Source organism: Triturus cristatus, chromosome 3_1, assembly GCF_964204655.1.
Source record: "Triturus cristatus chromosome 3_1, aTriCri1.1, whole genome shotgun sequence".
NCBI lineage: Eukaryota > Metazoa > Chordata > Amphibia > Caudata > Salamandridae > Triturus > Triturus cristatus.
Window position 1 is genome coordinate 500,022,785 of NC_140583.1, and position 15,214 is coordinate 500,037,998.

The 15,214-nt window shown below is 46.1% G+C and overlaps 1 protein-coding gene across 3 annotated transcripts in view; it reads left to right on the forward strand.

The window, feature by feature from the left end:
* The window catches only part of FURIN (furin, paired basic amino acid cleaving enzyme), a 382,970-nt gene that overhangs the window by 288,984 nt on the left and 78,772 nt on the right, over positions 1-15,214 (forward strand). For all 3 annotated transcript variants that reach the window (XM_085644360.1, XM_085644361.1, XM_085644362.1), the window contains one exon: positions 5,235-5,447. In XM_085644360.1, the coding sequence (XP_085500486.1) occupies positions 5,235-5,447 (213 nt within the window). The remainder of the gene's footprint in view (positions 1-5,234; positions 5,448-15,214) is intronic.

A 15,214-nucleotide genomic window follows, 5' to 3' on the forward strand; every position in this document is an offset into this window, starting at 1 on the left:
CTCAAAGGGTGGAGCACCAAAAAATATAATCTCAGATTTGCAAATGAAATGCACCTCTGAGCAGGGCACTCTGGATTATATTACCAGAACTGCAGCTTGCACATTCAACGCACTGCTGAGATGTCTGGTTTCACTGAGAAGAACGTGAGCTCTTCAGACGAGCAGGAGACCAGAGGCCGTGCATTCATAGCAATGGATTCCTTACATAGATCTCTATTGTAACAGGTGGGAGCCCACCCCCCTTCTCCAAACGGTGACCAAACCCCTAGCAAGGGCACCTCCCCTCTTCACAAAGCAAGCATCCCACTTATACAGCTAGCACACCATCTCTCTTGGCAAAAAAACAAATCACTCTCCTGCCAAAGGACCATCAGGCTTCTGTCAAAGGCAAATCAGTTGTACTGAATAGACAGAGTATATACAACTTCTACACACCATCTTTTGTTATACAAAATCCTATGCTATTGGCTCTGCTTGTGCTGGTTTTGGTGAACTACTTGTTTTTGGCTCCATAGTTCTTTTGAACATAGTTTTTTTTTCCCTTCAGTTTCATGCAGCACCCATAAGGAGCAGGGTTAGTTCACTGTTTTTGATACATTCTGAACAGTGACTCCCCAAAGGTTAGTAGATAGTTGGCAGGTGAATATTCCAGGTCCTGCACCACAGCCAATTGATATTTCTATTTCTCAATTCTGAATGGCGGTGTAGGGGCAGTCTCAAAAAAGACACTCCCTCATACACAATGATCCTCTCAAAACATGTATGCAGAGACTGACCCTTGTACCATATGGTACTGTGATCCTTGCAGACTTATTGCCATAGAAAGAGACTACCATGACCCCACTCTTTGGGAATATTGGATTTGATCTCAAATGGGGCCAACTTTTAGGAACTTCTGGCACTTCCAGGATGGGAACTGCCCATATGGAATCCTGGTAATTGGCAAAAATGGTGCCTTGTGTGTGAGGTGCTTTTAAGACTTGAGGGTAATTTCACTTTCATACCTCTTGAAGTACCAGAGATCGCTGGGGCCGGATTCATGGTTGAGGAACCCAGCCCAAGAAAAAATGAAATTTACATCCTCGTTGGGGATCTACTGCCCAAAGGGTCAATACGTTATGGGCAAGGCATGACCTTCACAAGTGACAGACTGCCATTTTAGGTAATGCTAGTGGTAGATCTGCCCATTCACCAGTTGCATTATCACACATTGAAACTGCGCCTGGTTATACAATATTTTGTCTCAAAACAAAAATCCTGGTTGGCTCTGCTCCCTTGTAAAGGTGTACTGCAGTGGATTGTTCCTTATTGAGTGACCTTGTGATTAAGGAGCCATGGAAAACTCTACAGTTTCTAAATCTTGCAGAACAATTAGCTATAGTGTTCAGTGTTGGTCCTACTCAACAGGGACAAAACAGAAGTCTTTATCTTTGGGAACAACACTAGATTACAGAAACACATTCTATGTAAGATTCATTGCACACCTTCTCAAAAGACTCCAGACAATGCAAAACTCAGAGGCAAGAATTGTACTCGACCCCCCCCCCCCCCAGAAGGACCCCCACATTACACCACATCTTAAACGTCACAGGCTCCCAATTCTGAAGAGATGCCAGTTCAAGTTGCTGAGCTACGTCTATAAGGCTTTGCACAACAAAGGACCAGCCTATATCAACAAATGCCTGACCTTCCACCAACCCATCAGACGCCTTCGATCCGCTTCCCTCTCCTTTGCAGACACCCCATGAAACCACTGAACCAACAGTGGAGGCCGCTGATTTTCGCACTTCGCAGCCAAGGCATGGAACAACCTCCTCCTACACCTCTGGAATGCACCGTCGCTCAAGCAATTCAGGAAAGAGCTAAAGACGTGGCTGTTCAAATTATCATACCACCACGCAGAAGCCAACATTTCAAGCACCTTGAGACCCTCACAGGTGTTATGCCGTGCTTTGTAAATGATTGAATGATGGTGCCTCTTGAGGTAAAGTTGTACTTGAAACTTAAACCCTAGCAACTTTTGGTCTGAAAATGTTTTGCATGAAAATGTGGAAATCCTGCCAGAGCTCAGTTGCTCTAAGGCAAAAGCAATCACAACTGGTCTTGGTAAAGCCAATAGGTCTTGCCTTTGTGACCTTTTGCCTTCGCAGTGCTGTGCTGTCCCAAAGAGAGGGAGGGTGGGAGCTGGGTAATACGGACAACACAAGGAATGGTGACTGAAGGACAACACGGGCAATGGGCAGGAAGGTGCAAGTCCACATGGAAAACGGGGGAGAGGGTAGAAGCAAGTCATCACTGACAATGGGAGGGAGGATGATAGCAGGGCAGCAAAGCCATAAGCAAGGTAACCTAGACAACGGAAGGGAGGATAGAGGCAAGGCAAGATGAACGGGGGTGGTGCAGGCAAGTCAACTGGTCTAGGGAGGATGGGCAGGAGCAAGCCAGCACAGATCGTAGAGGAAAATGGAGGGAGCTAGGAATACACGAGAAATGCTGAAAAATGCATCCCTACTGCAGGGGAGTGACAAGCACACAGAGGAAGGAAGCCTTCTGCAGCTGACCAATAAAAAGGAAGCAAATGAGTGACCATGCAACCAACCAACCAATAGTAAGCAATAGGCAGTATCTAAACCCAATGATGGAAAAGGAAAGTTCTCAAAGGCAGCACATGCGCTGTAGGTGAGACCTAAAAAGCCAGTGTGGGACGCAATGGAGTAGCTTGGGAAGAGATGAGAAAGCAATATGGAGTACTGGGGGAAGGGATAGGTGTTTGGTGGGAGGAAGAAGCGCATGAAGGACAGAGCTAGAAAACACATGCCTGGACTGCTAAAAGAAAAAAGTAATTCCCTAAATATGAGCAGTGGAAAGATACTAAAAGAAAGCTAAAACTGTGTATTTTCATAGGATGGAGTTAAACATTTTACATTGCAGCACACTTACGAGTGCTGCGAAAAGAATGGTTGAAAGCTTTGGCCAATGGCCAAGAGTTCCAAAAAACAGCCCAGGGTACCTAAACTATCTTTTGCTTAAACGTCTTTCTGAGCATGAAACTGCAAGGAGGTGTATGCCGCTCAGCATAGAGTGCGAGTAGAAATATACTTTTCAACTTTGGATGCTAGATAGTCTGAGAACAAAGTCATTCAAGGCGTTACTTGGGAGTCGCACTAGTGTAGCGTGTATTCTTACAATACAGCAATGTAAGGAGCACGGACTGGATGAGAAAAAGATCATTTTCCAGAGTTACCCCCTCAACCTGCAAAGTAGCGTTCCATCCAAAGAGGAAGCAGCCTGAAGGAGGTTCCATGCTAGCATACCATAGTGCACCAGTTTATACAGTTCTGTATTCTGGAGAATATAAATATTCTCCAAAAATGAGCCTTACTTGAAATGTCATGACAGATGCCCGTGCTTTGGGATTGCTAAATTTGGTGCGATTGTTTAAGCGTCAAATGTCGAGGGCTTCTGACCTAAAAAGTGTGTACATCAATACGCGACCAGTTCTATAGACTGTAATCTATCAATTGATGGGGTTGTAGACATTTACATTTTTTACACACACCTTTAGAAGTGTTTCTTTGAGTAATGCTGGGTTTTTAAGAGAGCATGGCATTGGTCATCGCACTGCATCAACTGTGCGAGCCAAAATACCTGCTCCGCAGGAGATGTAAAGCTGCATGGAAGGGACTTTACTAAAATGTACAACGTACTTGTTCCATCAACAGAATGAGTTCTGCATAGACATTGTAAAACCTCTGATGAAAAATTAAATGTTAAGATGACTCCTTGTTTCAATTAAGTACAGTTAATAGAATATCTTTGCCTGATTGTTACTCCATAAATAGAAAAAGATAATGTTGAAATCTAATTATAGTTTTTTTTTCCTTTATTACTGCAATTTGTTCTGAGGGATGCATTTGAAGATCCAAGTCGTTTTGAATTCTTCGGTTTTCTGTCTCCATGTTGCTCATGATCACAACAGTGTGTACAATCACATCATATATAGTAAATTACGGGTTTTGTTAACCACCCACGTGATCACAATGTTATGTTCCAATACTGTTCTGTTGTAAAACATTTAACTGAAGGTTCTGTGTAGTGCTATCGAGGCTCAGAAGTGTCTGATCATAACATTGAGACTCTAGTGAGTGGCACATTGAACAAGCATTGGCAAAAACAGTCTCTCCTTTTGGCTACCAAGTGAACATATAGGGGTCTCCATGTAATTTGCCAATCCACTACTGCATCATGCAAAAAAAGTAGGAAAAATAAGCTAGGACTTTTATGCTTGAATAAGTCATGATACTAAGATGTCCCAGCCTTATGACTAATATGCTCACATGCGTCCCCATTCACGAATGTTCATGTGGTATGACGTGGCCACCATTTTATTTATTTTATCATTTACCATTCAAAGCTGGCAGATGCAGATCTTGAAACAGTAAACTAACAAAAAAGTAATCTAAACATGCACAAAAGAGCATTTTGCTAAAGCGACCGCAGAAGTGCCCTCCAAAAAATGTGATGTGTGTATAGAGAGATAGATAGTTTGAGAGATGGATCGAGAGCGAGATAGATCGATCGATAGAGAGATATAATATATATATTTTTACACTCAGGATGGGAAGAGGAGCAGCAGATGTGCAGGTGGGGTGAAGTCAGTGCAGGGGAGCAACACAGGAGCCTGATGCTTGTGCGAATTAAGAAAATAAATAAAAAGCAAAAGCCAGTCAGGAATGGGGGGAGAAGAAATGAACGGAAGTAGGGAATGAGGAGGGTGCAACATGCAGTGCGAAGAGAGCACTTATTTGAGGGAGAAAGCCGCACACAAGTGCGAGAGCACGAAAACCTGTACCCCGATGGAATGCTGATTGGGAAAACAAAGCAGTTGCCCACCGTAAATATTGGTATTGTCCACAATAGATCTTCGACTACAGACCGCTAGAAACTGTCTGTGAAGAGACCTAAAAAGGGACACTGCACATGAATTAAAGACAGAAACACACATGCATGTACGTTGATTCTTTGAATCTTATAGCATTTATTCCCCCTTCCTATTCTAAGATACATGAACACACTTGCATTTCCTTGTGTGTGCAATGTTATGCAAACCCCTTACTCCAGAACGACATTTATCCAACTGCAGTTTCAGCTCTTTTAGCTGGAACTACCGCGCACTGTGAATCTCTGCTACAAAATCTACGCATTTGCCTAACTTTTGTTTCCTTCCTGTGCAGGGCCGCGGATCCCTAGGCTCTATCTTTGTATGGGCCTCTGGGAACGGGGGCAGAGAACATGACAGCTGCAACTGCGATGGTTACACCAACAGCATCTACACCCTGTCCATTAGCAGCACCACGCAGTACGGCAACGTGCCATGGTACAGCGAAGCCTGTTCCTCCACCTTGGCCACCACTTACAGCAGCGGCAACCAGAATGAGAAGCAAATCGTAAGTGTTTACCTTCCAATTCTCTGGTCATCTTATGCTACTGAACCCCTTATCTCAGGGTGTTGTCCACTGCAAGAAGACATCACGTTTTTATTCTGCTCCAAAGATCATCCGAAACCTTGACCACCACTTGCTGATGTGATCCTTCTAGTGGTCCATGTTCCTCTTCTGAAGGCATGCCGTGTAGGAGGTACCAGTGTTGCTCTCAAAGGAGGTGCGCTACAGGTTGTAATGGATGCATTGAACGTTTGCATGCAGAGTTCATATAGAATTGTTCTGAGGTGTCCTCAATGAGGTTGTTTTGACTGCAGGGTACAGCGTAGACGGTGAGAGAAGACCGAATTGTCTGTCACCCAGAGGAGAGAAGCATTGCTTCTTTGGTATTTCCACACGTACATTCATAGGTTGTAGGAGTCCTCTAGTTCCTTTCTGCACCCCCTTAGCTATATTCCTTCCCTTTCTTCACCAGCGGCATGGTACTCGTGCTCTTCCTGAAAGTGGGTGCGATTGATCGGCGTAGAAGCTTCTGTTTCTGTGATGGGAAGGAAGTGCATGTGCACGCTGTTTCCCACTCTCCTAGAGTTCTACAGGCCTATGGCAGGCGCAGGGGCAGGTGACCGAGGCAGGTGACCAAAAAACATCTGCTGTGCCTCTTCTTCCTGTGCCCTGGGTAGATATGAGCACAGCGGCAGACTGCAGCACCACCATGTTCCCTGAAGACCCCCGAGAAGTAGAAGGGTGGCAAGAAAACTGTTTCGCAGCACCTGTCTTTGAGATCCACAGGTTAGGTGGCGGAGATGCTGGAAGGAGCAGCTTTCTTCCTCCACATCCCTGGGATCTGTGGAGACTCTGGGTGGATGGTGGAACAATGCTATGAGGTTTGAAGAGCTTGGCAGGGTTTAAAGTCGGAGTGACATGAGCGAGGAGTTGGATGTCCCACACGCCGATACCTCACTAAGTAAAGTGGATTTTTAAGCACTGAGTGTAATAATTCTCACTAAAGAAGCCAGATTCCTCTGTGTTCGGTTGCATCTGTGGCATTTGCTAGTGAATTATAAGTGTTGCATGCAGGGTGCCAAGACTTTGAGCAGAGATAAATAATGAAGGATGAGGGAGGGAAGCCGCTCTCAATGGGACATGCTTCCTTGTTTGTTAGAATTGTCACAATTAGATGCATTTGTTCTCAGAGTATCACACCCTGGATTAACTTGCCACCCACACGTGTGGCCTGCGCGACTGGTTACAGTTTGACATATGGGCCGAACAATCCGGGATCAGAGCAATCTCAGAGTATTTAAAGGCAGAGTCATATGGTGTTGTATATTTAAATTCCGTCCCATATGGCTCCTTTTATCCACGGCCTGCCTCCCTTCAGAGCTACAAACCATGGGCAGGCTGCTTCTTTATTAACTATGCATGTACACATCCAGTAGCATTGTGGGTAACCATTCCACTGCGATTTCCAATTAGCAACCCATCAAAAGTGGAAGCGTATTCTGCTTGGCACATTGGGCTACAAGAATAGAGATGTGAGGTATAGACGAATATGTATAGCATCAGCGCACGTTCAAGCTCAACGCCCCCAGTGCCTTTGTCAGACTCTACCATTCCTCTTAATTGCTATCCTTTATCAAATTTATTTTCTGTAAATGCCTGCAGACCGTCTTGCTTTCTCATGCGCATGACAGCATTAATTAATATCAGTAGCTCTCACAGCTGTGAGGCTGCACAGTCACACGATACAAGATTAACTATCTTTAAAGAGTGTCTACGCGACACATTCCATTCAGTTAGTTTCTATTCTACTTTTTGCTTTTAACTATAAGATTTGCGTGTAATTGGCTTTGTTAGTCAGCGATCTTATTGTGTGAAATGTTGTTTGTAATGAATTGTCTTCTGTTTGTTGCCTTCGAAGAGCTGCTGAACGAGTAAGCTGCTCTTGCATACACAGGACGACGCTTTGAGCGGGCCGGCTAGTTCCAGCAAAGAGTCCCTTGCACAAATTCAATAGTGCTTGTAAATCCTGAAGATTGTCAACATTATTTTTGTCAAAGTCAACTCTGACTTTCAGCCATTCAGAAAAGACAAAATGCTAATCCACTGTGTGGGGTGATATCTATGTAAATTCCTTCTGTTTACTGATGGAGATGGTTTATAATATTGTACCAAGCCTTGATTTAGAGTTGTTCAGTGATAAAAATGCACGAGGGAGAGAGAGAGAGAGAGAGAGAGAGAGAGAAGAAGAAGACATTTTCTCCAAGTTGGTTCCTTTGTCTCTCTTCCAGTTCCACCTGGATTAGTAGTTTGGAAATCTCTACCCCAAAACTAAGACTGTCCCAATCTTTTGTCTTTGGGGGAATCATTAAAAACCTGGCTCTTTAACAACTAGTTCCTTGAATTTCTAGCATATTGTATTAATTCCTTACTTGAAGCAGCGCCAAGACGCCCCAGGGCAGTCGAGTGCTACACAAACTGTAAAATCAAGTCTTCCTGTTTTAGAAGATTGTGCCAGTTTGTTCAGAGGGGATGTTCAACCAATAGGAGAAATGCAAGTGCCCCCACCTTTTTGGGGAATAGACCAGTTGGGAGCTATCTGATGTGACGCAACATTGGCCATGTGCAAAGAGTTTCCTGGAAGTGCATTCAACACTTTGAGTTCTTATCAAGGCATTAAATACGGAGACGGGCAGAAAACAGATACCAGGATCTGCAATTTCTGAATTCATTACTTGTTCTTGTGAATTGGGTCTTCGCAATGATTAACGAGGCATAGAGTAAGGACAATCCTTTCTCTGAATCTGTGATGTGCAGTCACAAATCTTGAACATTAAGCCCCCCCCCCCTCCACTAATATCGGATTTACCCACCTCTCTGCCTTATCCACACTTGTGTAACGGCAGTGTTTTTCAGTGAAGTTACAGCATGCCCACGCACACCTTGCCACTGGTTCTGCCCCCTTGTGTAATGTGAACCATGAAGGATTAGATTGGAATAACCCAATAATTCATGTAAACATCTGGCATATATTTTCCAGGAAATAAAATCTGAACGTGTATGTGCAAAACAAATAATTAGCAAGCATTGTGGATTGACACACAAGCACATTTGCAGGTAAGAATTGAACAGCCACATAGAGAAATTATGCATTAATGGTACTTTGATGTAAACTTTGTTGACGGTCAAATGTCATGAGGTGCTAACAGCTGCAGGGCTACACGTGCAGCACTTTATTGTATTGCAATATTGATATAGCTGTTGCCATCATTACCCCAATGTGGGGTGCTGAATTGCTTGCCAACATGGGTAGCACAGAACACTGTGTAGGGTGTGTGGTTGAAGAGATTTGTCTTTGTTTTGATCTCCTGTGGTAAGTATTTCCAACAGCCTTTAAACACTCAGCAGCCTGATCACCGGAACAGCCTACCCACAGCCATCAAGAATTTCAACAATTAAATTAGATCGCCTCCTGCGTCGACACCCTGCTCCCTTCCCATCTCCCAAGCCCCAATACACAGCAATACAATAATGTCCTGACTCTAGGCCAGCTGTTACATGGAGGAACTCTGACTGATAAAATGCCACTGTACACAACTGTTGCGCAGATGGAGAATGAGTCAGGATAATGCAGACAGGAGCATGTTCAAATCCGGCCTAAGACGCTACCAGCAAATGATCCAGACAACCAAACACACTGCTCTGGCAAACCGCATTGATGCAAGCCCCAACCGAAGCAAAGAATTATTCGCCATTGTGAAAGATTTCACTTCGACAACAGCTGCCTACAACACGATCACCCTCACACTGGACCACTGCAACAATTTTACTCAACTCTTCAGCAACCTAATTACTACGATTTACAGCAATTTCAACCTGTAACCGGACCCGATAAACTTCACCAAATGCCTCCCAATCTTCTTTAAAGAACCAGTGCTAACCACATGGCCCATTTTCAGCGCTGAAGAAACCACTGCCACCATGAAGCCCACCCACTCAGGAGCCCAGTCTGAACACTATCCCCCACCGCACCTACTCCAGAGGACTGTGACCCATTAGTGCCATGCTCAACCATTCTGAATGCCTTCACCTCATCTGCAACCTTCCCAAATGCTTGGAAACACGTAACTGTCCCCCTTTTCTGAAGAAACCCTCTGCACACCCTTCAGTGCTTGTCAACTGCAAACTAATCTCCCTGCTACCATTCTCAGCCAAGATCTTAGAGAAAATCATCAACCGACAACTCACCTAATACCTCGGTGAACACCAACACCTCGACACCAGTGTGTTTCAGACCAACCACAGTACAGAAACTGCCCTTATCGCCATCACAGATGAAATCCGCATGACTCTTGATGGAAGAGACACACTCCTCCTGGACCTCTGCAGCATTTGAGTCTCCCGCCCCATCCTCATCAATCACCTATACAACATCTGAATCCAAGGACATGCAGTCCAATGGATCTGCTCCTTCCTGGCTGGAAGGACCCAGTCAGCCTGGCACCATACATCTGATACCAATGACCTCATCTGCAATCCTCCCTGAGCCCGATGCGTACATGATCCCTTAAGCCAGCATCATTCACTGTCCTTGCCAACGTCCTCTCCTACGCCATTGGCATGCAACTCATTCTCTCTCTCTGACAAAATGGCCAATACCTGAAACCAGTTCAATGTCTGACTGAACTCGCCCACTGGATGAAGACCAGCTGTCTAAAGCTGAACACCGACAAGACCAAAACCCTAGTCTATGGGAAGAGCACGTCACCGTGGGACTCCACCTGGTGGCTAACAGAGCTAGGACCAACGTATACCCTCTCCAAGAACCTCGGGATCATTCTCAACAGCAATCTCTACATCACCGCCCAAGTCAATGCCATCACAGCCTTTTGCTTCCATACCCTGAAGATGCTGAGAAAGATTTTCCAATGGCTCCCAATCCTCACATGGAAAACCATCACACACACACGCCCTGGTTACAAGCAGGCTGGACTACAGGAACCCCATCTATGCCAAAACTTGTATCAGAACGCTGCAGACCATTCAGATATCGGTAGCCAGAATCACCTTTAATCTGCCTCACCATACTCGCACTACACCTGAAAGAGCCCCCCTGGCTCCCAGATCACAAACTAGCATAATTCGAACTCTTCACCCACGCTTTCAAGGCACTACATAATACTGGCCCATCTTACCTAAACAATCACATCTGCTTTCACAAATCTTCTAGATCTGGTTGTCAAGTCTTATCCTACATTGCTTCTAAAGTGTGGAATGACCTGCCGGCCACATAAGAGCGCCCTCCTCACTTGAATTCTGCAAGAAGCTGAAGACCTGGCTTTTCAAGTAGTAGCACAAGGCCCTAGGTGTGGCTAGACTTTCACCTTGGTGCCAGGATACCTTCCTGGGTGACAGTGTGCTCTACAAATCTACATAACATGCATAGTGGGTTATGGGCCTAGTATACAAGAAGAGCAAAGGAATAGGGGATGTGGGTGGGTAAGTTGGGGAGATAGTCTGGCAGTGGCATGAAGAGGTAATGGAGGGTAGCTTCTTGCGCAAGAGAATTCTGCAGTATGCGAGTTGAGTAGTTTGATGTTAGAATGGGGACTTTTAGTGGAGGGTGGCAGTCCAGTAGCTGCTGGGTTGCATAATTGGCTGAGAAGGTTGTGGAAGGGTCAAGGGTAAGGCACAATCTGAGAACCTAGTGATCCTGCGTTTGCACCTTCCCTTCATTTTTAAACTCCTCCTGGCAAATTATTGTTTGTCAGCTGTTTGGATGGACCTCTTTCAGCGAATGGGTTTGTGTGATTTAGGTGTGAAAGTAGGGAAATTAAAAGGAACAGATATCCTGCGGTTTGCTATGCAAGATTGAGGTTCCTCCGGTTTTCGCTTGCATGATAATGTTCCCAGCTTTGTAACACCAGTTCTAATATAGGCAAGTCCTATTTGATTAGCTGCTTGAGGTTCCACTGAGCCGCATGTTTGGGCAAGGCATAGCTAGGTTGGCCGACTGGCATATAAAATACCGAATTGTAATAATTCTGTCCAACAGTAGCAAGAGCGCAGTCCACATATTAGCCTAGGAACTGGTTCTGAACGAATAGCCAAGGCTTTGCTGCCTTTTGGAGAGCTCTCCCAGGGTATTCTCCAGCAGCCCCACACAGTCCTGAGTGACCCCTGAATCACGGCAGAATGCTCTTTTCAAGGGGGTTTGTCTCGCAGAGAGGTCCCTCTGATGGAGGACGAGCTCGGGAGTCTGAACAGCTGGTACCTTTTCATCTTCCTCCTCCCGGTGTCCCCGTCTGACTCGAGGCTGCTTTGTCTGCGTGCCAGGGCAGTCCATGTATACATTTGTTTTTTTGCCCCGTAGATATTTTCGCAAAGCAATCGTCCTCCGAAAACTGGAGTGAAATATTCATAAGGTGGGAAATTGTGTTCGAGGCGCAGATGTTCAAGTGGGCTCCACATTTCAAATCTTAAAAAACTTCTGTTTAAAAAGATGAGATTGGAGGGGCATGTATGATGCGACTACTTATAAAATGCCCTGTTTTGCTTGAACTTTGTGGCGACATTGATTTTCTTCGGTTCAGTCCGCATTGGATGTTGGTGGGTTAACTGTGACGGAGACCCGGATCACCCCTTTCTAGCTGTGCCCTGTCCTTGTGCGTGCGGAATTGCGCTAGCGGTTTTAGCGCAGGAAATGTCTTGGCCCTTAGAAGCAGTTTCACATATTTTTCTTAACATATATGTGCGTATATCCTCAACGAGACGTTACTGCCCTGTAAGAACATTTAGGACAGTGGACTTGTAGACGATGCAAAAAACATACATGGTTTAGGTCATGGTACATTTTGCGATGGTTCGATTAACTTTTGAGTTTTGGTGGTTCTAGGTGTCAACGGCCGGTTTATCTGATTGGTGGTCTCCGATTGTTACCTCATTAAACAGCGCATCATTTTTGGAGCCCTAAGTTCAGTTGTCATGTGCTGCGTGCCCTTTGACTCCCAGGAATTTCCCTCTTCACCTGGAGCACCGCGGGCCGGAGGCTGTAGGGAGAAATCTTTGACCCGTCTTCTGCTGGGGACCAGTGGAATCATTTGAGGACTGGCTTGTTAGACGTGTTACTTTGAGTTTAGTTGCGTACCTGCTGCCTGTTCTGCCCTTGTTGTTTATCAAGTAGTTGTTTTGTGGCCCAAGTTCACAACGGATCGCAAGTGAACCGTTAACCCCGTTCCAGCCATAAAACCTTTATTTTCAGTGAAAATGAGATTATACATTTGAGTTCTGGCCCACCTGGTATTACTGCATACATGCCAACCCTCCCGATTCAGGCGGGAGACTACCGATGTCAAGGCTAGTCTCCCGCCTCCCGATTCCTGCAAGCAAAAACCCGATTCCTCGGGGTTTCAGCTGACCGGGCTTGGTATTGTGTAACAGGCTAATTCGAACAGCAATAGTCAGAGTGGCGATGCAGGGGCTCTAGAAGGGGTGAAAAACCAACAAAGCCTCATTAACAAGCGAATGGTCTTTAAAAGACCTGGGAAGTACTCAGGGGCGGCTGTGTGTGTGTGCCTGGGCTGCCACACAGGTGTGGCGGGGGGGGGGAGAGGGGGGGTGTGGGAGGGGGGGGGGTTGGGGGGGGAGGGGGGGAGGGGTTGGTATATGCACTGCCAGCAACCTGCCAGGCCAGTGAGTGCAGAACACTTGCATAACCCTCACTCTGCCTGCCATTGCGCTCCATGCTTCTGAAAGGTAAAAAAAAACGCGCATTTGCGTTTCAAATGTCCGATCCTGCAGCAGCACACTTCCAAAGCCCATGACAGTAACCCGATTCAAGGCCGCACTCTCCCGATTTTTTTAAAAAGAATCTCCCACTTTGCTCTTCTGAAATGTTGGCATGTATGTTACTGGGTGTGGTGAAAGCTGGGTACAGTACCAGCTGCATATAGGAGGTGTAATCCATAGCCAGCAAAGGACCCCTGTAACGGAGAGCACCTGCTGAGGCACACGCAGTACTTTCACATCCATGTTATTCCCCATTACTGGTCCCTAAACTCCTGATTGTGCGGTAATGGTAATGAGGTACAGCACAAAAAGGGAATGTTGGTTGCGGAGTTACCAGCCCTCTGTTACAGTACGGCTTGTGATTGCCCCTTTTTGTTTTCATAAGATATGATGTTTAGATAACTTTCTTTTCACACCAACGTTTCTGGCACTTTCTGCAGAGGTGAGCGATGTCCATCAATGGTACCAATTTAATCTGATCCCCTTTGTTGTGGCTTTCCTCAGCGGTACTGGAGTGTTTGACTCCGGGCACAAGTCCTCAAAAAAGAAGTGGGGGGACTAAACTAACCTAGTTAGGACGTATGCAAGTGACCTCACGGCGCATGACCTCACGGCGCATGACCTCACGGCGCATGACATCACGGCACATGACATCACGGCACATGACATTACATGTGGCATCACAGGATTTGACATCATAGGAAGTGGCATCACAAGCCACGACTTTGTGAGATGTAAAGTGCTCTGACTCTCTGCTTTGGGATGAGTTGCGCTATACAAGAAAAAATAGTGGTACTTAAATTATTTCAATGCCTCCTCATGGGTAGTAAGCGCTATATAAATGACATTTATTTTATGTAAATACTAGGAGAGATCAACACATCTGACATTCTTACAGGTCATGCATAACTAGTAAACAGAGCATGAACGAAGTGAAAAGCTGCTTCTCATTAAAACCCGGACCCCCCCCCCCCCCCCCCCCCCATATCGCCCCCGTTCCACCCAAAGAGTACCCACAAACCAATCCTTACTCCAAGGTGTGGGAAAATTAGGCCATGTTTAATACAAAACAAGTTATTCACAAACATGACAATCAATAACATTGATAAATTGCTAGGCTATAAATTCTTGCATAACACATTTTTAATTTCCTAGTGTTCAGAATTCATAACCTAATTTTCTTTTCTTGTCCCCAATACCCTCCATCACTAAGGGGCCTCCAGGCTCGCATCCCCGCCGCTTGAGAACCACGCAAGGCGCAACCCACCTGCGTCCTTGAGTGATGAGCCCCCAGCCCTTGGTCCTTATCCGTCTATTTCCGGGGGGCCCACCCCTCGCCACCAGGCTGCCCAAGGAGGCTCGTGTGACCTGTCGCCCTTGCCTCCCCAGCAGCCGGTGTCCCCATTCTCCCTGCGGAGAGCTTACCATCTCTCCCCTTAGTGCTGGCCTCAGGAGTATGCCAGCAGGCCTCCCGTTGTCTTAAAAATCACAACCCTGTGACCCCTATTCCGCCACTAGGGTGACCAGGGCCCACAGGGCCTTCACCCTCCCCACCAAAGAAAAGGTTCTGCACAAAACACCAAATCCCCTTGATCCACATGTCCGTGCCAATGTCCGATAGGTGTACCCCGTCGTGATGAAACATCTGATCGCCTGATATTAGTCTGTGTGGAATATGACACAAGCGGCCCGATACTGAGCACAACCTGGCCAACTCCCCGTTGAGGCGTCTCACCGATACATTCAGGGCCCGGGATCTGACCCCTCCCGACCAAACCCGGCGGGGGATCATGCATGACCATGCTATCCGGGCCTGTGGGAATGTTCTCCCCAGCCAGGCAAATTCAGTTAGTAAGTCCTCTCTTACTGCCATGCGACCCAAATCCACCATGTCATTTCCTCCCAGGTGCAAGATGATCAAATCCGGGGACGGAAGTCCCTCGCGTTCTCGAGTCTCCTGAACCAGCTGGCGCAACTGCCGGATC